This window comes from Salmo salar, chromosome 15, assembly GCF_965601325.2.
Source record: "Salmo salar chromosome 15, fSalSal1, whole genome shotgun sequence".
Lineage (NCBI taxonomy): Eukaryota > Metazoa > Chordata > Actinopteri > Salmoniformes > Salmonidae > Salmo > Salmo salar.
In genome coordinates, this window is record NC_138305.1 from 21262501 (window position 1) to 21287500 (window position 25000).

Sequence of the window (25000 nt, forward strand, 5' to 3'; positions counted from 1 at the left end):
ACTGTAGAGATGTAGAACTGTAGAGATGTAGAACTGTAGAGATGTAGAACTGTAGAACTGTAGAGATGTAGAACTGTAGAACACAGTCAGCTACATTTTGGAATGTTGCATTTTGATATGTGGGTTACCAAAACGGAATGAAAACGCAACACTGTTTTGTCAATCACTCAACAATTATCACTTCACAGGCGCTAGAATGAGCAGCTACTGTTTTATAGGCTCCTGATCAATGCTGTTATTTTGTGTGATTTATTGAGCTGATCTTAACTTTTTTTTTCTACATAATGTTTCCGCCATTGTTTCCTATGTCGAAACAGCTTCTGGACATCAGAACAGCAAGATGTTCTACTTCAACGAGACAGTGAAGCGGGACTTCACTACTGCTCACCACGGACCAGGACCTGAGACTCAGAAGAGAAAGAGACGACGCAAGATATGGCCGACGTGGGGAACCCTGACGAAACTACGTCGCCAAGTAAATACCCTTCGTTCTATTAGCAAACGTACAATCACTGGAGAACAAACTGGATGAGCTCTGTACAAGACTATCCTACCAACGGGACCTGAAGAAATGTAATACCCTACTGTATGTTTCTCGGAGATGGATGATATACTGTCCATCTAGTTGGTTTTTATATCAGCAGGACAGAACAGCAGTTTCGGGTAAGATCAAGGGGGGACAACAGCTGGTGCCCAATTTCTAATATTAAGGAAGTCTTGAGGTTCTGCTCGCCTGAGTTAAAATACCTAATGATAAGCAGTAGACCACACTATTATTCTGGAAGAAAAAGGACTCTGAACAGCTTCTACCTCCAAGCCATAAGACTGCAAAATAGTTTCTTAAATAGTTAACCAAATAGCTACCCGGACTGTATGAAATGACCCATTTTGTATTAACTTATTTTGACTCATCACATACACTGCTGCTACTGTTTATTATATATCCTGTTGCCTAGTTACTTTATTCCTAGTTATATATACAGTGCCTTCACAAAGTATTCATACCCTTTGCTATGAGACTCGAAATTGAGCTCAGGGGCATCCTGTTTCCATTGATCATCCTTGTGATATTTCTAGAACTTGTTTGGAGTCCACTGGTGGTAAATTCAATTGATTGGACATGATTTGGAAAAGCACACACCTTTCTATATAAGGTCCCACAGTTTAAAGTGCATGTCAGAGCAAAAACCAAGACATGATGTTGAAGGAATTGTCAGTAAAACTCAAAGACAGGATTGTGTCGAGGCACGGATCTGGGGAAGGGTACCAAAAACTGTCTGCAGCGTTGAAGGTCCCCAAGAACACAGTGGTCTCCATCATTCTTAAATGGAAGAAGTTTGGAACCACCAGGACTCTTCCTAAAGCTGGCCTCCCAGCCAAGCTGTGCAATCGTGGAGGTGACCAAGAACCGGATGGTCACTCTGACAGAGCTCCAGAGTTCCTCTGTGGAGATGGGAGAACCTTCCAGAAAGACAACCATCTCTGCAGCACTCCACCAATTAGGCCTTTTTGGTCGAGTGGCCAGACGGAAGCCACTACTCAGTAAAAGGCACATGACAGCCTGCTTGGAGTTTGCCAAAAGGCACCTAAAGAACTCTCAGACGATGAGAAACAAGATTGTCTGGTCTGATGAACTCTTTGGCCTGAATGCCAAACGTCATGTCTGGAGGAAACAGGACAACAACCCTAAGCACACAGCCAAGACAACGCAGGAGTGGCTTCGGGACAAGTCTCTGAATGTCCTTGAGTGGCCCAGCCAGAGCTTGGACTTGAACCTGATTGAACATCTCTGCAGAGACCCGAAAATAGCTCTGCAGCGACGCTCCCCATCCAACCTGACAGAGCTTGAGAGGATCTGCAGAGAAGAATGAGAGAAAATCCCCAAATACAGGTGTGCCAAGCTTGTAGTGTCATACCCAAGAAGACTCGAGGCTGTAATCACTGCCAAAGGTGCTTCAACAAAGTACTGAGTAAAGGGTCTGAACAATTAGGTAAATGTGATATTTCAGGTTTTTATCCTTATACATTTGCAAAAATAACAAAATGACAGTTTTTGCTTCGTCATTATGGGGTATTGTGTGTAGATTGATGAGGGGGAAAAAACGATTGAATCAATTTTAGAATAAGACTGTAACGTAACAAAATGAATACTTTCTGAATGCACTGTAAGTGTTCATACCCCCTTTACTATGAGACTCCAGGTGCTTCCTGTTTCCATTGATCATCCTTGAGATGTCACTACAACTTGATTGGAGTCCACCTGTGGTAAATTCCATTGATTGGACATGATTTGGAAATAAACATTCTATATAAGGTCCAACAGTCGAGTATGAGGTATTTATCTGCGGAAAGGTAGAAAACGAGGTAGAAAACTATTTATAGAGTGTTGAAAGTTTTCAAGAGCACAGGGAAATGGAAAAATATGGAACTACCCAGACTCTGCCTACAATCAAATGGAGCAAACCGACAAGAAGGACCTTGGTCAGGGAGGTGACCAAGAACCCAATTACCACTCTGACAAAACTACAGAGTTCCTTGGTTGAGATGGAAGAGAACCTGCCAGATGGACAACACCATCTGCCCATAGAAAGAGACGTAGGGTGAGAGAAGTTCCCCAACGCTGGAAGGGGGACCTGAGTAAAACAGTTTGTGTTATGAACAGTGCTTGTGCCCATAGAAAGAGATGTGGGGTGAGAGAAGTTCCCCAACGCTGGAAGGGGGACCTGAGTAAAACAGTTTGGGAAACCCTGCTGTATAACACTTCACCAATCTGGGCTTTATGGGAGAAAAGAAGCCACTCCTGAGAAAAAGGCACATGACAGCATGACTGAAGGTTGTAAAAAAAGGCATGTGAAAGACAATGAGAGTATAAGACAAAATATTCTGTGATCTGATTACCCAAAAATGTAACTATTTGGCCTGAATGCAAAGCGCTATGTTTTGGAGAAAACCAGGCACAGCTCATCACCCGTCTAACACCATCCCTACCGTGAAGCATGGTGGTTGCAGACATACCCAAGACGACTCAATGCTGTAATCGCCGCCAACGGTGCTTCTACAAAGTATTTACTCAGGGGTGTGAATAATTATGTAAATTAGATATTTCTGTATTTACTTTTTAATCAATTTGCAAAAAAAATCTAAAAACATGTTTCACTTTGTCATCAATTGTGTGTACAGTCTGGTGAGAGAGAAAAAATCAATTTAATCTATTTTTTATTTTTTGGGGTTTTAACACAACATAATATGGAATAAGTCAAGGGGTATGAATACTTTCTGAAGGCACTGTACATATCTACCTCAACGACCTCATACTCCTGCACATCCACTCAGTACTACTACACCGTGTATATAACCTAGTTATCATTAATCAGTACTGGTACCCTGTGTATATAGCCAAGTTATCATTACTCATTGTGTACTTATTATTTATTCCTTTTCTATTATTTCCCTATGTTCTTTCTCTCTGCGTGATTGGGAAGGGCCCGTAAGTAAGCATTTCACTGTTACTGTCACGACTTCCGCCGGAGTCGGTCCCTCTCCTTGTTCGGCGGTCGACGTCACCGGCCTTCTAGCCATCACCGATCCACTTTCATTTTCCATTTGTTTTGTCTTTGTTTTTTACACACCTGGTTTCAATTCCTCCATTACATGTTCATTATTTAACCCTCTGGTTTCCCCCATGTTTGTGTGCGTGTTTGTTTTATTGTAAGGCTGTATCTGACCGCTGGTAAATTGTTACCGGGTTTTGTTATTACGCCCTTTTATTTCGTATTTTTCCAGCACCGTAGTATTGTGTTTACACTGGTGGTATCTTGTATTAAATACATTTTATTTTCTTTGCATCTCAACTCTCCTGCGCCTGACTCCTTTCACCAGTTACCCACAGATCCTGGTCGTTGTGGATCGGTTTTCTAAGTCCTGTCGTCTCCCTTTACCCGGTCTCCCTACGGCCCTACAGACTGCGGAGGCCCTGGTCACACACATCTTCCGGCACTACGGAGTGCCTGAGGACATAGTAACTGATCGAGGTCCCCAGTTCACGTCAAGGGTCTGGAGGGCATTCATAGAACGTCTGGGGGTCTCGGTCAGCCCTACTTCAGGTTTTCACCCTGAGAGTAACGGGTAGGTGGAGAGAGTAAACCAGGATGTGGGTAGGTTTCTGCGGTCTTATTGCCAGGACCGGCTGGGGGAGTGGGCGGTGTTCATACCCTGGGCAGAGATGGCCCAGAATTCGCTCCGCCACTCTTCTACCAACCTCTCCCCATTCCAGCGCGTACCAGCCGGTTCTGGCGCCGTGGCATCAGAGCCAGATCGAGGCTCCTGTGGTGGACGACTGGTTTAGGCGTTCGGAGGAGACGTGGGACGCCGCTTATGTGCACCTTCAGCGGGCCGTGAGGCGTCAGACAGCCAGCGCAGACCGCCACCGCAGTGAGGCCCCGGTGTTTGCACCGGGGGACCGGGTCTGGCTCTCGACCCGAAACCTGCCCTTCCGCCTGCCCTGCCGGAAGCTGGGTCCACGGTTTGTGGGGCCATTCAAAGTCCTGAGGAGAGTGAACGAGGTTTGTTACAGTTTACAGCTTCCCCCAGATTACCGTATAAAATCCTTGTTCCATGTATCTCTCCTCAGGCCGGTGGTAGCTGGTCTACTCCAGGAGTCTGAGGTGCGGGAGGTTTCTCCGCCCCCTCTGGACATCGAGGGGGCCCCGGCGTATGCAGTCCGACCCATACTGGAGTTGAGGCGTCGGGCGAGAGGCCTTCAGTAGCTCGTGGAGTGGGAGTGGTACGGTCCAGAGGAGAGGTGCTGGGTTCCGGTGGAGGACGTCTTGGACCCTTCGATGCTGCAGGAGTTCCACAGTCTCCATCCGGATCGCCCTGCGCCTCGTCCTCCGGGTCGTCCCCGAGGCCGGTGCCGGCGCGCTGCTGGAGCTGCGCGTCAAGTGGGGGCACTGTCACGACTTCCGCCTTGTTCGAGCGGCATTCGGCGGTCAACGTCACCGGCCTTCTAGCCATCACCGATCCACTTTTCATTTTCCATTTGTTTTGTCTTTGTTTTTTACACACCTGGTTTCAATTCCCCCATTACATGTTCATTATTTAACCCTCTGGTTTCCCCCATGTTTGCGTGCGTGTTTGTATTATTGTAAGGCTGTATCTGACGGCCAGTATATTGTTACCGGGTTTTGTTATTACGCCCGTTTATTTCGTGGTACTGGTATTTTTCCAGCACCATAGTATTGTGTTTATACTGGTGTTTTTCTTGTATTAAATACCTTGTCCACGCACCTCAGCTCTCCTGCGACTGACTCCTTTCACCAGTTACCCACAGCCTTGACAGTTAGTCTACATGTGATAAATAAAACTTGAATTGATGATTTGATGTTGAAATCAATCGTGCAAGAGCAGGGAGATGGAAGTTTCACGTCCTTTTAAAACAAACACAGCTCAAAAACCACATGGAATCTGGGAATAATGTGTACGTCACTGGTTAGGAGAAGACGGCTAGCTCCATCTTTTAAGTGTTGCATTTTGATTCAAGTAGGTCGCCACTATGCTCCATGGAATCTTGGAATAACGGTGTATTGGTGTGTGGTGTGTGGTGCCACTTTCACAGCGAGACCACCACAAATTATTTTACATTTACATTGTAGTCATTTAGCAGACTCTGATCCAGAGCCACTACAGTAGTGAGTCATTTAGCAGACTCTCTGATCCAGAGACACTACAGTAGTGAGTCATTTAGCAGACTCTCTGATCCAGAGCCACTACAGTAGTGAGTCATTTAGCAGACTCTCTGATCCAGAAACACTACAGTAGGGAGTCATTTAGCAGACTCTCTGATCCAGAGCCACTACAGTAGTGAGTCATTTAGCAGACTCTCTGATCCAGAGCCACTTACAGTAGTGTGTCATTTAGCAGACTCTCTGATCCAGAGCCACTACAGTAGTGAGTCATTTAGCAGACTCTCTGATCCAGAGCCACTACAGTAGTGAGTCATTTAGTAGACTCTCTGATCCAGAGCCACTACAGTAGTGAGTCATTTAGCAGACTCTCTGATCCAGAGCCACTTACAGCAGTGAGTCATTTAGCAGACTCTCTGATCTAGAGCCACTACAGTAGTGAGTCATTTAGCAGACTCTCTGATCCAGAGCCACTACAGTAGTGAGTCATTTAGCAGACTCTCTGATCCAGAGCCACTACAGTAGTGAGTCATTTAGCAGACTCTCTGATCCAGAGCCACTACAGTAGTGAGTCATTTAGCAGACTCTCTGATCCAGAGCCACTACAGTAGTGAGTCATTTAGCAGACTCTCTGATCCAGAGCCACTTACAGTAGTGAGTCATTTAGCAGACTCTCTGATCCAGAGCCACTACAGTAGTGAGTCATTTGAAAACGTCAGCTTGCATAATATAGTAACACATACTGTCCATATCACGGAAAGTTGTGTAATATACATTCATTATAATATAATACTATAATATTAATAATTCTATATCTTAATTTAGTATTAGTGTAAATGATGCAAACTCACTAATCATTTAAATAATAGCATATACGAGAGTCTACTATGTCATGGAAAAAGCAGGTGTTCCTAATGTTTTGTACACTCAGCGTGAGTGTAGTTAGCTCAGCGTGAGTGTAGTTAGCTCAGCGTGAGTGTAGTTAGCTCAGCGTGAGTGTAGTCAACTCAGTGTGAGTGTAGTTAGCCCTGCGTGAGTGTAGTTAGCTCAGCGTGAGTGTAGTTAGCTCAGCGTGAGTGTAGTTAGCTCAGCGTGAGTGTACAAAACATTAGGAACACCTGCTTTTTCCATGAGATTGACTGACCAGGTGAATCCAGGTGAAAGTTATGACCCCTTATTGATGTAATTTCTTAAATCCACTTCAATCAGTGTAGATGAAGGGGAGGATGACAGGTTAAAGAAGGAGTTTTAAGCCTTGAGATAATTGAGACATGGATTGTGTATGTGTGTCATTCAGAGAGTGAATGGGCAAGACAAAATATTGAAGTGCCTTTGAACGGAGTGTGGTAGTAGGTGCCAGGCGCACCGGTTTGTGTCAAGAACTGCAACGCTGCTGGGTTTTTCACGCTCAACAGTTTCCCCTGTGTATCAAGAATGGTCCACCACCCAAAGGACATCCAGCCAACTTGACATAACTGTGGGAAACATTGGAGTCAATATGGACCAGCATCCCTGTGGAACGCTTTTAACACCTTGTAGAGTCCATGCCCCGACAAATTGAGGACAGAAAGGGGGACAGCAACTCAATATTACGAAGGTGTTCCTAATGTTTTGGACACTCAGTGTATTTCTCACTAGTTTAAACATTTAGAGATAAAAAAAAAAAGGCTCTAGAAATGGAACAAATTGGCCACGTCAGCAAACGCCTTCAACATGTGGTACAGCTGCCTGGTGGGAAGCATCTCGATACAACAGCGTTGGTCTGGTCAACGGTCATTCGCACCAGCTTGTCGTTACGTTAGCTAATTGGCAATGTTACGGTGACATCCAGAAGGTGACCAATACTGCAAGTTATTTCTCCCTCTCCCATTAAAATAAACATCACTTTCTTTTACAAGTTTTAACTAGCGCCATGCTGGTGTTGTTGCCAGCTAGCCAGAACAAACTAGCTAGCTGGGAAGGGCTCATCAGGATGACTGACTGAACTAGCTAGCTGGGAAGGGCTCATCAGGATGACTGACTGAACTAGCTAGCTGGGAAGGGCTCATCAGGATGACTGACTGACTGAACTAGCTAGCTGGGAAGGGCTCATCAGGATGACTGACTGAACTAGCTAGCTGGGAAGGGCTCATCAGGATGGCTGACTGAACTAGCTAGCTGGGAAGGGCTCGTCAGGATGACTGACTGAACTAGCTAGCTGGGAAGGGCTCGTCAGGATAACTGACTGAACTAGCTAGCTGGGAAGGACTCGTCAGGATGACTGACTGAACTAGCTAGCTGGGAAGGTCTCGTCAGGATGACTGACTGAACTAGCTAGCTGGGAAGGGCTCGTCAGGATGACTGACTGAACTAGCTAGCTGGTAAGGGCACATCAGGATGACTGACTGAACTAGCTAGCTGGGAAGGGCTCATCAGGATGACTGACTGAACTGAATCCATTCCTCTCCACACTCGACTCTCAGCTGAGCGACATCCGTCATCAATTTGGGCACCAGGCATGTCCGTATTGCCTCTCCCTTGAATCCTGGATTGAATTGAAACCCTTCCCTTGGTTGCTGTGGTGAGTGGCCAACTGAAATCTATCCCTGGGTTGCTGCTGTGGAGTAGTGAGATAGAGTGACCAACTAAAAGGTTTCCCTGGGTTGTTGTGTCATTGTATATTGAGGGACATCTACAAAGTTTTCCTGGGTTGCTGTGAGGGCCAACTGAAAGATATCCCTGGGTTGCTGTGAAGGCCAACTAAAAGCTTTCCCTGGGTTGTTGCTCTCGTGTCTCACCTGTATAGCAGCTGTTCTGTGCTGTGGAATGTTCAAGATGTTGACGTGCAGCGCTAGGGGAAAGGGAACCTTAGGAACCAATAGAAACAGATCAGACTCCACAAACAGCATATCAGGAGCTGGGAGATAAAAACCTATTTTTCGCAGGAGCTTCTATCCAAAGTGACAGAGGGGGGGGGGGGGGGGGGGGGGGGGGGTAAGAACGTGGACTCACCCTATGATCCGGAATATAGGGGTAGGTGCCCGTGAGGAAGGAGAGGGGAGGGAGAGGGGAGTGGTGATGGAAGCCCACGTTGTGGTGGTTGGCCTTGGCGTAACCGGGGGCGATGGAGTGGGAGGAGGGCTGAAGGTAACCCTCCTGTTCAACCTTCCTACGCATCGTAGAGTTCCAGTGGTTCTTGATAGCATTATCAGTCCTGGGCAATAAAACAGAGAGAGAGAGAGAGAGAGAGAGACAGAGAAAGGGAGAGAAAGGGAGAGAGAGAGAGAGAGAGAGAGAGAGGGACAGAGAGAGAGAGAGAGAGAGAGAGAGAGAGAGAGAGGGACAGAGAGAGAGAGAGAGAGAGAGAGACTTAGTTACAGCAGGAATCGCACACATTCAGCCATTGTAAAGTTGTTCTTGATTGCAATATACTGTAAGTTCTGAGCAACTACAATCACTCTCTCTCTCTCTCTCTCTCTCCCTTCCTCCACCCCTCCCACCCACCCACTTTCCTCTCTCTCCCCCCCACCCCTTCTTTCTCTCTCCATACCTGCCAGGCAGCAGTTTGGCGATCTCGGCCCAACGGTTGCCCAGTTTCTCGTGGGCCTGGTAGATGATCTGGTCCTCTTCCTCGGTCCAGGAAGTCTTCTTCACCTCGGGGTTCAGGTGGTTGTGCCAGCGCTCTCTGCACTGCTTCCCTATCCGACCCTTCAGGTGCTTGGCGATCACCGACCAACGCTTGGCTCCATACTTCTGGACTAGTTCAATCACCTGAGGGAGGGTGGAGGAGGGAGATAGGGAGAGAGGGGAGGGAGCGGGGGGAGGAGGTGAAAGGGGCAAAGAGAGAATACATTTTCAGGAACCATTCAAAAGTCAACAATACTTCTCAGCCCCTCGTTCCCTTAGTCAACCCTTCCCCCCCTCCTTCTCTGCTTCTTCTCAGCCCCTCGTTCCTTTAGTCAACCCTTTCCTCTCTCCTTCTCTGCTTCTTTTCAGCCCCTCGTTCCTTTAGTCAACCCTTTCCTCTCTCCTTCTCTGCTTCTTCTCAGCCCCTCGTTCCTTTAGTAAACCCTTTCCTCTCTCCTTTTCTGCTTCTTCTCAGCCCCTCGTTCCTTTAGTCAACCCTTTCCCCCCTCCTTCTCTGCTTCTTCTCCCTCTCTCCCTTTTGAAATCTCTTGCTAGTGTTATGGAGGGAGTTTCCACCGTTAGCCTCTTTGCTAATCATTACCTCCTAGCTTCTGGAAGTGTGTGTGTGTGTGTGTGTGTGTGTGTGTGTGTGTGTGTGTGTGTGTGTGTGTGTGTGTGTGTGTGTGTGTGTGTGTGTGTGTGTGTGTGTGTGTGTGTGTGTGTGTGTGTGTGTGCGCGCGCAGAAGTATAACTGTAGAACTCTCACTTTCAGCTAATAATATGCAGTGACAAGTTATCTACTCAGTGCAGGTCAACAACACTTCTCAGTGAAACACTTGGCTGTCTGAGTTAGCACCAATATAATAGATCCCAGGTCTCATGCACTGGCCAAAAGTAGTGCACTATATAGGGAAAAGGATTTTGGATATAGACCTAACCTATGACGATCTGTTATGGATCCAATCATTGTAAATAAGAATTTGTTCTTAACTGACTTGCCTAGTTAAATAAAGGTTAAATGTAAAAAAATATATATATATATGGCCCTAGAAGAGTTCTCTTAATGTAAGGTGCTAAAAGGTTTCTTTAAAGTTCCGTAAGGTTCTAAAATGGTTCTTTAAAGTTCGGTAAGGTTCTGAAAGGCAGGTTTGGGGAGTAAGTGATTACAAAAAGCTGTAACTGTAATCCGTTATGTTACCATCAAAAATATTGTAATTAGCTTACAGATACTTTTGAAAAACTAGTTGATTACTTCTATGATTACTTGAAATTCAGGAAGGACGTTTCCGAGAAAAAAATGATTTGCAACCATTCTATTTCGTAATGACATTCAAGTCAGCATTGGAAAAGTTTGTTCTGCCTGAACCAGTCTGACCACCAATCAGAGACCACTGTGATGACACACCAAATGATGACCACCGATTAGAGACCACTATGAAGACACACCAAATGATGACCACCAATCAGAGACCACTATGATGACACACCAAATGATGACCACCAATCAGAGACCACTGTGATGACACACAAAATGATGACCACCAATCAGAGACCACTATGATGACACACCAAATGATGACCACCAATCAGAGACCTCTATGATGACATGCCAAATGATGACCACCAATCAGAGACCACTAGGATGACACACCAAATGATGACCACCAATCAGAGACCACAAATGATGACACACCAAATGATGACCACCAATCAGAGACCACTAATGATGACACACCAAATGATGACGACCAATCAGAGACCACTGTGATGACACCAGATGGGTTTGATGGATCACGGGAGAAAAGAGCAGGAATGGGCTTTTGTTTATGTCTGGAATATGTCTTTCAATGGTGCGACAGATGTCGGGAATCCAAAGATTATCCAACTTGAATAAACGCTTGGAGGTAAAAGACAATAGCAGTGGTGTAGTCTACGGCGATACGGATGTCACTTGTGAATCCCAATGCTGCTCTGTCATTTAGCTATTTGAGTTTTACAGGTTGCGGTTGTTGTGGATGGCTGTTCACAAATATATATGTGTATTTTAATCCATAATTGTTGAATTCAAAAAGTTTAAGCTGCCTATAATTAATGTTTTTGCGACCAGTGGACAGCCAGGGAAAATGCACTTGCGACCAGTGGATAGCCAGGGAAAATGCACTTGCGACCAGTGGACAGCCAGGGAAAAATGCACTTGCAACCAATGGACAGCCAGGGAAAAATGCACTTGCGACCAATGGACAGCCAGGGAAAATGCACTTGCAACCAATGGACAGCCAGGGAAAAATGCACTTGGGACCAGTGAACAGCCAGGGAAAAATGCACTTGGGACCAATGGACAGCCAGGGAAAAATGCACTTGGGACCAGTGGACAGCCAGGGAAAAATGCACTTGGGACCAGTGGACAGCCAGGGGGAAAATGCACTTGGGACCAGTGGACAGCCAGGGAAAAATGCACTTGCGTCCAGTGGACAGCCAGGGAAAAATGCACTTGGGACCAGTGGACAGCCAGGGAAAAATGCACTTGAGACCAGTGGACAGCCAGGGGAAAATGCACTTGGGACCAGTGGACAGCCAGGGAAAAATGCACTTCTGTCCAGTGGACAGCCAGGGAAAAATGTACTTGCAACCAGTGGACAGCCAAGGAAAAATGCACTTGCGACCAGTGGACAGCCAGGGAAAATGCACTTGCGACCAGTGGATAGCCAGGGAAAATGAACTTGCGACCAGTGGACAGCCAGGGAAAAATGCACTTGCAACCAATGGACAGCCAGGGAAAAATGCACTTGCGACCAATGGACAGCCAGGGAAAATGCACTTGCAACCAATGGACAGCCAGGGAAAAATGCACTTGGGACCAGTGAACAGCCAGGGAAAAATGCACTTGGGACCAATGGACAGCCAGGGAAAAATGCACTTGGGACCAGTGGACAGCCAGGGAAAAATGCACTTGGGACCAGTGGACAGCCAGGGGGAAAATGCACTTGGGACCAGTGGACAGCCAGGGAAAAATGCACTTGCGTCCAGTGGACAGCCAGGGAAAAATGCACTTGGGACCAGTGGACAGCCAGGGAAAAATGCACTTGCGACCAGTGGACAGCCAGGGAAAAATGCACTTGGGACCAGTGGACAGCCAGGGAAAAATGCACTTCTGTCCAGTGGACAGCCAGGGAAAAATGCACTTGCAACCAGTGGACAGCCAAGGAAAAATGCACTTGCGACCAGTGGACAGCCAGGGAAAAATGCACTTGAGACCAGTGGACAGCCAGGGAAAAATGCACTTGCGACCAGTGGACAGCCAGGGAAAAATGAAATTGTATCCAGTGGCCAGCCAGGGAAAAATGCACTTGTGTCCAGTGGACAGCCAGGGAAAAATGCACTTGCAACCAGTGGACAGCCAAGGAAAAATGCACTTGCGACCAGTGGACAGCCAGGGAAAAATGCACTTGAGACCAGTGGACAGCCAGGGAAAAATGCACTTGCGACCAGTGGACAGCCAGGGAAAAATGAAATTGTATCCAGTGGACAGCCAGGGAAAAATGCACTTGCAACCAGTGGACAGCCAGGGAAAAATGCACTTGGGACCAGTGGACAGCCAGGGAAAAATGCACTTGGGACCAGTGGACAGCCAGGGGGAAAAATGCACTTGTATCCAGTGGACAGCCAGGGAAAAGTGGGTTCTTGCAACCAGTGGACAGCCAGGGAAAAATGCACTTGCAACCAGTGGACAGCCAGGGAAAAATGCACTTGTATCCAGTGGACAGCCAGGGAAAAATGCACTTGTGTCCAGTGGACAGCCAGGGAAAAATGCACTTGGGACCAGTGGACAGCCAGGGAAAAGTGGGCTCTTGCAACCAGTGGACAGCCAGGGTAAAATGCACTTGCAATCAGTGGACAGCCAGGGAAAAATGCACTTGTATCCAGTGGACAGCCAGGGGGAAAATGCACTTGCGACCAGTGGACAGCCAGGGAAAAATGCACTTGTATCCAGTGGACAGCCAGGGGGAAAATGCACTTGCGACCAGTGGACAGCCAGGGAAAAATGCACTTGCGACCAGTGGACAGCCAGGGAAAAATGCACTTGTATTCAGTGGACAGCCAGGGAAAAATGGGCTCTTGCAACAGTCGCATAGCGCTGATCAAATCCTTTGGAATAAACTTTTGAGGGAGTTCCTCCGTTCTAAATTCCTCTGTGATATTGTGCGCCACAATTCCATACTGTCATAAACGGGTTTGATTTAAGACCACAAGTGGGGCTTTTATTGCTCAATCTAAATTGTGCTGATTTCCCCCCCCCCCCAAAATGTCCATAGGCCCAACGGACACATGCTCAAAACTCACACACTTTTGATAAGACTTAAACATCAGCAAATTATCAATAGATCAACGTGTCACCAACAAAAACTGACTAATAAGTCCTGAGTTGACGAAAGTCCACTCCATGGTAGTCAGATAATAAGTCCTGAGTTGATTCAACTCCACTCCATGGTAGTCAGATAATAAGTCCTTAGCTGACTAAACTCCACTCCATGGTAGTCAGATAATAAGTCCTTAGCTGACTAAACTCCACTCCATGGTAGTTAGATAATAAGTCCTTAGCTGACTAAACTCCACTCCATGGTAGTCAGATAATAAATCCTGAATTGACTAATCTCCACTCCATGGTAGTCAGATAATAAGTCCTGAACTGACTAAACTCCACTCCATGGTAGTCAGATAATAAGTCCTTAGCTGACTAAACTCCACTCCATGGTAGTCAGATAATAAGTCCTGAGTTGACTAAACTCCACTCCATGGTAGTAAGATAATAAGCCCTTAGTTGACTAAACTCCACTCCATGGTAGTCAGATAATAAGTCCTTATTTGATTAAAGTCCACTCCAAGGTAGATCGATAATAAGTCCTGAGCTGACTAAACTCCACTCCAAGGTAGTTTTGGGATTATGCTGAGGTAAAACAGTTCGGCTAATCTATATTTCCAAGTCCTATTCTTGATGATGAAGGTGTATTAAATTAATTGGAATGACTGTAAATCTCACAGAGTTTGTTTTATTATATAACGCTATAGAGATTTACATTTTAGTCAGTTAGCAGACGCTCTTATCCAGAGCGACTTACAGTAGTGAATGCATACATTTCATACATTTTTCTCCGTACTGGTCCCCCATGGGAATTGAACCCACAACCCTGGCGTTGCAAACACCATGCTCTACCAACTGAGCCACACGGGACCAGATATAGATATAGAGGCTAATTGTATTATTAGCTGTAGCAGAAAGCAATGGGTTAGTTAGTAAAAGCCTACATAACCAACAACGTAAAGTAAAATGCAATATAATATTTTTTTATGCAACATCTACATTTCTGGTGAGCTATGTAAAACTCTAACATAGATTAATCCTGCAATAGATGTTGTTCAATTGGTAATATTAATTTTGTCTTCATCTAGTGCCTCTTAAAGGGGAAAGTAATCTTTAAAAAAGTAACTGAATGTAATCAGATTACATTACTGAGTTTGGGGTAATCCCCCAAAAAATTACGTTACTGATTTTGGACAGGTAACTAGTAACAGATTACATTTAGAAAAGTTACCTGCCCAAACCTACTGTAAGGGTTCTCTATAACATTCCATACGTTTCTGTAAGGGTTCTATAAGGTTCTGTAAGGGTTCTCTATAACATTCCATATGTTTCTGTAAGGGTTCTATAAGGTTCTATAAGGTTATGTAGGGGTTCTATAAGGTTCTATAAGGTTCTGTAAGGGTTCTCTATAACATTCCATACGTTTCTGGAAGGGTTCTATAAGGTTCTATAAGGTTCTGTAAGGGTTCTATAAGGTTCTATAAGGTTGTGTTCTTACTCTCTGGTCCTCCTCCTTGGTCCAGGGTCCTTTGATGAGTTCAGGGTTGAGAACCTTCTGCCAGCGGTGCTGACACTGCATATCTGTACGGTTCTATTGAGAGCAGACACATTGGTTATTAAGGGAATGTTTATGTATTGAACAGCCTACCATCTCAGGAGTCTTGTGATATGTTTATGTATTGAATAGCCTACCATCTCAGGAGTCTTGTTCATGTTTATGTATTGAATAGCCTACCATCACAGGAGCCTTGTTCATGTTTATGTATTGAATAGCCTACCATCTCAGGAGTCTTGTGATATGTTTATGTATTGAACAGCCTACCATCTCAGGAGTCTTATGATATGTTTATGTATTTAATAGCCTACCATCTCAGGAGTCTTGTTCATGTTTATGTATTGAATAGCCTACCATCACAGGAGCCTTGTTCATGTTTATGTATTGAATAGCCTACCATCTCAGGAGTCTTGTGATATGTTTATGTATTGAATAGCCTACCATCTCAGGAGTCTTGTTCATGTATTGAATAGCCTACCAACTTAGGAGTCTTGTTTATGTTTATGTATTGAATAGCCTACCATCACAGGAGCCTTGTTCATGTCTATGTATTGAACAGCCTACCATCTCAGGAGTCTTGTGATATGTTTATGTATTGAATAGCCTACCATCTCAGGAGTCTTGTTCATGTTTATGTATTGAATAGCCTACCATCTCAGGAGTCTTGTTCATGTTTATGTATTGAATAGCCTACCATCTCAGGAGTCTTGTGATATGTTTATGTATTGAATAGCCTACCAACTTAGGAGTCTTGTTTATGTTTATGTATTGAATAGCCTACCATCTCAGGAGTCTTGTTCATGTTTATGTATTGAATAGCCTACCATCTCAGGAGTCTTGTTCATGTTTATGTATTGAATAGCCTACCATCTCAGGAGTCTTGTTCATGTTTATGTATTGAATAACCTACCATCTCAGGAGTCTTGTTCATGTTTATGTATTGAATAGCCTACCATCTCAGGAGTCTTGTGATATGTTTATGTATTGAATAGCCTACCATCTCAGGAGTCTTGTTCATGTTTATGTATTGAATAACCTACCATCTCAGGAGTCTTGTGATATGTTATGTATTGAATAGCCTACCATCTCAGGAGTCTTGTTCATGTCTATGTATTGAACAGCCTACCATCTCAGGAGTCTTGTGATATGTTTATGTATTGAATAGCCTACCATCTCAGGAGTCTTGTTCATGTTTATGTATTGAATAGCCTACCATCTCAGGAGTCTTGTTCATGTTTATGTATTGAATAGCCTACCATCTCAGGAGTCTTGTGATATGTTTATGTATTGAATAGCCTACCATCTCAGGAGTCTTGTGATATGTTGGTCTGAAATCATGTTAAGGGGTGTGATTTTTAAATTTAGAGGCGCCGGGGGGATATGCATCTGCTGCAGAGTAACGTGTTGGTCTGCCAATTAGGTCAAAAAATCACACTATAGGATGTTATGCAGAAAAATCTGTTGGTAGGACAAGGCAATGTATGTTTGAGGCAATATACATGTGATGTGACTAAAATGTATGGGCATTTAGTTAGCTAAAACGGCCCACTGTTTTAGTCATTTTGACAATAACTACACTAAAGCATTAATTCAAATGACAAAAAAACGTGACTAAGACTAGACTCAATCAACAACAAAAATGGGGTCAAAATTAACACTGGTGTGTGTGTGTGTGCGTGCGTGTGCGTGTGCGTGTGCGTGCGTGCGTGCGTGTGTGTGTGTGTATGTGTGTGTGTGTGTGTGTGTGTGTGCGTGCGTGCGTGCGTGCACCGTAGATATAGGACCCTGCCCTCTAGCTGTGTAGAATGACTGATAGCTATCAGCCCTTACTTAAGCAAATACTCTGGAACACACACCTTAACTAATCTCTACCAACACACATACTACCCTTCTCCGCAAAGTGTGCGTGTGTGTGTGCGTGTGTGTGTGTGTGTGTGTGTGTGTGTGTGTGTGTGTGTGTGTGTGTGTGTGTGTGTGTGTGTGTGTGTGTGTGTGTGTGTGTGTGTGTGTGTGTGTGTGTGTGTGTGTGTCTTACAGGTAAGAAGCTGGCGATGAGTTTCCAGTCTGAGCAACCATGGTGTTCTACCAGCTTCTTCAACTTCTCATCCTGACACAAACAAACAAATTAAACTTAAAATATTAATGTTTAAAACACTAAAACACAACAAATAATAATAATAATAATAATAAAACACTAACAACTGAAACACTAAAATAATTAAATACTAAAACACTGAAACACTGAAACACTAAAACACTGAAACACTGAAATAATAAAACACTGAAACACTGAAACACTAAAACACTGAAACACTGAAATAATAAAACACTAAACACTGAAACACTGAAACACTAAAATAATAAAACACTGAAACACTGAAACACTAAAACACTGAAATAATAAAACACTGAAACACTGAAATAATAAAACACTGAAATAATAAAACACTAAAACACTGAAACACTGAAATAATAAAACACTGAAACACTGAAAAACTAAATAATGAAACACTAAAATAATAAAACACTGAAACACTGAAATAATAAAACACTGAAACACTGAAACACTAAAACACTGAAACACTGAAACACTGAAACACTAAAACACTGAAATAATAAATCACTAAAACACTGAAACACTGAAATAATAAAACACTGAAACACTAAATAATGAAACACTGAAACACTAAAATAATAAAACACGGAAACACTGAAATAATAAAACACTGAAACACTGAAACACTGAAACACTAAATAATGAAACACTGAAACACTAAAATAATAAAACACTGAAACACTAAAATAATAAAACACTGAAACACTGAAACACTAAAATAATAAAACACTGAAACACTGAAACACTAAAACACTGAAACACTAAAATAATAAAACACTGAAACACTGAAACACTAAAACACTGAAATAATAAAACACTAAACACTGAAACACTGAAACACTGAAATAATAAAACACGGAAACACTGAAATAATAAAACACTGAAACACTGAAACACTGAAACACTAAATAATGAAACACTGAAACACTAAAATAATAAAACACTGAAACACTGAAACACTAAAATAATAAAACACTGAAACACTGAAACACTAAAATAATAAAACACTGAAACACTGAAACACTAAAACACTGAAACACTAAAATAATAAAACACTGAAACACTGAAACACTAAAACACTGAAATAATAAAACACTAATACACTGAAACACTGAAACACTAAATAATGAAACACTGAAACACTAAAATAATAAAACATTGAAACAATAAAACTATAAAACACTAAAACAATAAAATAAAAAAAACTCAAAAACAAAACAACTGTGTGGGTGTGTGTGTTTACCTCTTCTCTTGTCCAGCGTGTTTTCCCTTGATGGCGTTTTGCTTCCTTGGCCAGCGGTCCATCGTAGTCGTGTTCATACATCTCAATATCCTCCTCATCTTCTTCACTACTATACACACTGGAGAGAGAGAAAGAGAGAGAGAGAGAGACAGATTAGAGGAACAATATAATTGTTTAAGGACAAAACACACATCAAGACCAGAGAGACAACATTTTTTAATATTTTTTTATTTCACCTTTATTTAACCAGGTAGGCAAGTTGAGAACAAGTTCTCATTTACAACTGCGACTTGGCCAAGATAAAGCAAAGCAGTTCGACACAGAGTTACATGTGGAAAAAACAAACATACAATCAATAATACAGTAGATCAGTAAATCTATATACAGCATGTGCAAATGAGGTAGGATAAGAGAGGTAAAGCAATAAATAGGCTATGGTGGCGAAGTAATTACAATATAGCAATTAAACACTGAAATGGTAGGGTGTGCAGAAGATGAATGTGCAAGTAGAGATACTGGGGTGCAAAGGAGTGAGATAAATAAATACAGTATGGGGATGAGGTAGATTGGATGGGCTATTTACAGATGAGCTATGTACAGGTGCAGTGATCTGTGAGCTGCTCTGACAGCTGGTGCTTAAAGCTAGTGAGGGAGGTAAGAGTCTCCAGCTTCAGAGATTTTTGCAGTTCGTTCCAGTCATTGGCAACAGAGAACTGGAAGGAGAGGCGGCCAAAGGAAGAATTGGCTTTGGGGGTGACCAGTGAGATATACCTGCTGGAGCGCGTGCTACGGGTGGGTGCTGCTATGGTGACCAGTGAGCTGAGATAAGGTGGGGCTTTACCTAGCAGAGACTTGTAGATGACCTGGAGCCAGTGGGTTTGGCGATGAGTATGAAGCCAGGGCCAACCAACGAGAGCATACAGGTCGCAGTGGTGGGTAGAATATGGGGCTTTCGTGACAAAATGGATGGCACTGTGATAGACTGCATCCAATTTGTTGAGTAGAGTGTTGGAGGCTATTTTGTAAATGACATCGCCGAAGTCGAGGATCGGTAGGATGGTCAGTTTTACGAGGGTATGTTTGGCAGCATGAATGAAGGATGCTTTGTTGCGAAATAGGAAGCCGATTCTACATTTAATTTTGGATTGGAGATGCTTAATCTGAGTCTTGAAGGAGAGTTTACAGTCTAACCTAGGTATTTGTAGTTGTCCACATATTCTAAGTCAGAACCGTCCAGAGTAGTGAGGCTGGACGGGCGGGCAGGTGCGGGCAGCGAACGGTTGAAGAGCATGCATTTAGTTTTACTTGCATTTAAGAGCAGTTGGAGGCCACAGAAGGAGACTTGTATGGCATTGAAGCTCATCTGGAGGTTAGTTAACACAGTGTCCAAAGAAGGGCCAGAGGTATACAGAATGGTGTCGTCTGCGTAGAGGTGGATCAAAGAATCCCCAGCAGCGAGACCGACATCATTGATGTATACAGAGAAGAGAGTCGGCCCGAGAATTGAACCCTGCGGCACCCCCATAGAGACTGCCAGAGGTCCGGACAACAGGCCCTCCGATTTTACATACTGAACTCTATCAGAGAAGTTGTTGATGAACCAAGCGAGGCAATCATTTGAGAAACCAAGGCTGTTGAGTCTGCCAATAAGAATGTTGTGATTGACAGAGTCGAAAGCCTTAGCCAGGTCGATGAATACGGCTGCACAGTAATGTCTCTTATCGATGGCGGTTATGATATCGTTTAGGACCTTGAGCAGGGCTGAGGTGCACCCATGACCAACTCTGAAACCAGATTTCACAGCGGAGAAGGTATGGTGGGATTCAAAATGGTCGGTAATCTGTTTGTTGACTTGGCTTTCAAAGACCTTAGAAAGGCAGGGTAGAACAGATATAGGTCTGTAGCAGTTTGGGTCTAGAGTGTCTCCCCCTTTGAAGAGGGGGATGACCGCGGCAGCTTTCCAATCTATGGGAATCTCAGACGATACGAAAGAGAGGTTGAACAGGCTAGTAATAGGGGTTGCAACAACTTCGGCAGATCATTTTAGAAAGAGAGGGTCCAGATTGTCTAGCCCGGCTGATTTGTAGGGGTCCAGATTTTGCAGCTCTTTCAAAACATCAGCTATCTGGACTTGCCAGCCGTAGAAAAATGCTTATTGAAATTCTCAATTATTGTGGATTTATCGGTAGTGACAGTGTTTCCTAGCCTCAGTGCAGTGGGCAGCTGGAAGGAGGTGCTCTTATTCTCCATGGACTTTACAGTGTCCCAGAACTTTTTTGAGTTTGTACTACAGGATGCAAGCCTTAGCTTTCCTAACTGCCTGTGTATATTGGTTCCTAACTTCCCTGAAAAGTTGCATATCACAGGGGCTATTCGATGCTAATGCAGAACGCCACAGGATGTTTTTGTGCTGGTCAAGTGCAGACAGGTCTGGAGTGAACCAAGGGCTATATCTATTCCTAGTTCTACATTTTTTGAATGGAGCATGCTTATATAAGATTGTGAGGAAGGCTCTTTTAAAGAATAACCAGGCATCCTCTACTGACGGGATGAGGTCAATGTCATTCCGGGATACCCCGGCCAGGTCAATTAGAAAGGCCTGTTCGCTGATGTGTTTTAGGGAGCGTTTGACAGTGATGAGGAGTGGTCGTTTGACCGCAGACCCATTACGGATGCAAGCAATGAGGCAGTGATTGCTGAGATCTTGATTGAAAACAGCAGAGGTGTATTTGGAGGGCGAGTTGGTCAGGATGATATCTATGAGGGTGCCCATGTTTACGGATTTGGGGTTGTGCCTGGTAGGTTCATTGATAATTTGTGTGAGATTGAGGGCATCAAGCTTAGATTGAAGGATGGCTGGGGTGTTAAGCATGTCCCAGTTTAGGTCACCTAGCAGCACGAGCTCAGAAGATAGATGGGGGGCAATCAATTCACATATGGTGTCCAGGGCACAGCTGGGGCAGAGGGTGGTCTATAGCAAGCGGCAACGGTGAGAGACTTGTTTCTGGAAAGGTGAATTTTTAGAAGTAGAAGCTCGAATTGTTTTGGTACAGACCTGGATAGTAAGACAGAACTCTGCAGGCTATCTCTGCAGTAGATTGCAACGCCGCCCCCTTTGGCAGTTCTATCTTGACGGAAAATGTTGTAGTTGGGTATAGAATTCTCCACATTTCTGGTGGCCTTCCTAAACCAGGATTCAGACACGGCCAAGACATCAGGATTGGTGGAGTGTGCTAAAGCAGTGAATAAAGCAAACTTAGGGAGGAGGCTTCTAATGTTAACATGCATGAACCAAGGCTTTTACGGTTACAGAAGTCAACAAATGAGAACACCTGGGGAGTAGGAGTGGAGCTCGGCACTGCAGGAGCTGGATTAACCTCTACATCACCAGAGGAACAGAGGAGAAGTAGGATAAGGGTACGGCTAAAGGCTATAAGAATTGGCCGTCTAGCACGTTCAGAACAGAGAGTAAAAGGAGTAGGTTTCTGGGCACGATAGCATAGATTCAAGGCATAATGTACAGACAAAGGTATGGTAGGAAGAGAGAACATTGGAGGTAAACCTAGACATTGAGTAATGATGAGAGAGATATAGTCTCTAGAGACGTTTAAACCAGGTGATGTCATCGCATATGTAGGAGGTGGAACAACATGGTTAGTTAAGGCATATTGAGCAGGGCTAGCGGCTCTACAGTGAAATAAGACAGTAATCACTAACCAGGACAGTAATGGACGAGGCATATTGATAGGGAGAGGCATGCGCAGCCAAGTGAATCGTATGGGTCCAGTGAGTGGTTGGGTTGGCTGGGGACACGGTGATTCAGACAGTCAACAGGCCGGGGCTAGCAAGCTAGCAGTTAGCAGGCCGGGGCTAGCAAGTTAGCAGAAGGGCCTTAGAGGGACGTCGTGATGGGGGAAAGTCTGTTTTTGCCTCCTCGTGTGGTGACGTCGATAGACCAGTCGTGGAATTAGTAGGGTTCCAAGTAGCAGAGGGGTCCAATTGGTAAAATGGGTATAGTGGTCCAAGATTCTGGCCGATGGAACAGCTAACAGTCCAATATGCTCTAGATAGCTAGCAGGCCATGGTTAGCAGAATGGGACTTCAGGGGACGTCACGCCTGAGGGGCCTGTTGGAATCCTCGGGCAGATTACGTCGGTATTCCAGTCGTGAAGGATCGGCGGGGTTCCGTGCCCCGTACCAGCAGTAGAAGGGGTCCGGATATTGTAGCCGAGGAGTGGGCTTCAGGAGTAGCCCAGGAGCCCTCGCCAGGGAGATGGGCATAGCATGGGCTAGCTCCAGGCGAGTTGGTGCAAGCTCCGGGACGGAAACGTTAGCCAGGAGTAGTCAACCCGGGTTGCGGTTAGCTAGCTGCGATGGTCCAGATGAAATGGTTCAGAGTTTGCGGTAGGAATGGAGAGAAAATAGGTCCGGTATGCTCTGGTTTGAAACGCGTTGTACGAACTGGCAAGAGCTTTCCGAACTAAACGTTAGCTGATGACCGCTAGCAGTGGATAGCTGACTGGTAGCTGGTAGCTAGTTAGCTAGCTAGCTAGCTTCAGTTGAGGGATTCCAGATCCGAAGTAAATAGAAATACTTAAGGAAAAAAACAGATCCACGCCACATTGGGTGAGGCGGGTTGCAGGAGAGTATTTAGAAGTTGAGGTTTAGGAAAAATATCAAAAAGATATGCGAAGAATAGATATAAAAAGATATGTACATGGGACAAGACAAAGACGAAGACGCGTGACTGCTATGCCATCTTGGATACATAAAGAGAGACCTAAGACAACAACATAGCATGGCAGCAACACAATATGACAACAACATGGTAGAAACACAACATGGCAGCAGCACAACATGGGCAGCAGCACAAAACATGGTACAAACATTATTGGGGACAAACAACAGCACAAAGGTCAAGAAGGTAGAGACAACAATACATCACGCGAAGCAGCCACAACTGTCAGTAAGAGTGTCCATGATTGAGTCTTTGAATGAAGAGATTGAGATAAAACTGTCCAGTTTGAGTGTTTGTTGCAGCTCGTTCCAGTCGCTAGCTGCAGCGAACTGAAAAGACGAGCAACCCAGGGATGTGTGTGCTTTGGGGACCTTCAACAGAATGTGACTGGCAGAATGGGTGTTGTATGTGGAGGATGAGGGCTGCAGTAGATATCTCAGATAGGAGGCAGTGAGGCCTAAGAGGGTTTTATAAATAAGCATCAACCACTGGGTCTTGCGACGGGTATACAGAGATGACCAGTTTACAGAGGAGTATAGAGTGCAGTGATGTGTCCTATAAGGAGCATTGGTGTCAAGTCTGATGGCCGAATGGTTAAAGAACATCTAGCCGCTCGAGAGCACCCTTACCTGCCGAATTATAAATCACGTCTCCGTAATCTAGCATGGGTAGGATGGTCATCTGAATCAGGGTTAGTTTAGCAGCTGGGGTGAAAGAGGAGCAATTACGATAGAGGAAACCAAGTCTAGATTTAACTTTAGCCTGCAGCTTTGATATGTGCTGAGAGAAGGACAGTGTACCGTCTAGCCATACTCCCAAGTACTTGTATGAGGTGACTACCTCAAGCTCTAAACCCTCAGAGGTAGTAATCACACCTGTGGGGAGAGGGGCATTCTTCTTACCAAACCACATGACTGAACTAACCCTAACCTGGGTGACTGAACTAACCCTAACCCTGGTGACTGAACTAACCCTAACCTGGGTGACTGAACTAACCCTAACCCTGGTGATGGAACTAACCCTAACCCGGGTGACTGAACTAACCCTTACCCTGGTGACTGAACTAACCCTTACCCTGGTGACTGAACTAACCCTAACCCGGGTGACTGAACTAACCCTAACCCGGGTGACTGAACTAACCCTAACCCTGGTGACTGAACTAACCCTAACCCTGGTGACTAAACTAACCCTAACCTGGGTGACTGAACTAACCCTAACCTGGGTGACTGAACTAACCCTAACCCTGGTGACTGAACTAACCCTAACACGGGTGACTGAACTAACCCTAACCGGGGTGACTGAACTAACCCTAACACGGGTGACTGAACTAACCCTAACCCTGATGACTGAACTAACCCTAACCCTGGTGACTGAACTAACCCTAACCTGGGTGACTGAATTAACCCTAACCCTGGTGACTGAACTAACCCTAACCTGGATGACTGAACTAACCCTAACCTGGGTGACTGAATTAACCCTAACCCGGGTGACTGAACTAACCCTAACCTGGGTGACCGAATTAACCCTAACCCAGGTGACTGAACTAACCCTAACCCTGGTGACTGAACTAACCCTAACCCGGGAAACTGAACTAACCCTAACCCGGGTGACTGAACAAACCCTAACCTGAGTGAATAAACTAACCCTAACCCGGGTGACTGACCGAACCCTAACCCTGGTGACTGAACTAACCCTAACCCT

The 25000-nt window shown here is 44.7% G+C and overlaps 1 protein-coding gene across 4 annotated transcripts in view; it reads right to left on the reverse strand.

Moving 5' to 3' along the window:
• LOC106571071 (transcriptional activator Myb) overlaps positions 1-25000 on the reverse strand; it is a 129005-nt gene that overhangs the window by 90570 nt on the left and 13435 nt on the right. For 3 of the 4 annotated variants that reach the window (XM_045695506.2, XM_045695505.2, XM_045695504.2), the window contains exons 2-7: positions 18562-18679; positions 17238-17309; positions 15146-15238; positions 9211-9431; positions 8673-8874; positions 8459-8527 (exon numbers count right to left, since the gene is read on the reverse strand). In XM_045695506.2, the coding sequence (XP_045551462.1) occupies positions 8459-8527; positions 8673-8874; positions 9211-9431; positions 15146-15238; positions 17238-17309; positions 18562-18679 (775 nt within the window). The remainder of the gene's footprint in view (positions 1-8458; positions 8528-8672; positions 8875-9210; positions 9432-15145; positions 15239-17237; positions 17310-18561; positions 18680-25000) is intronic. The other variant, XM_045695507.2, reaches the window with a different exon arrangement.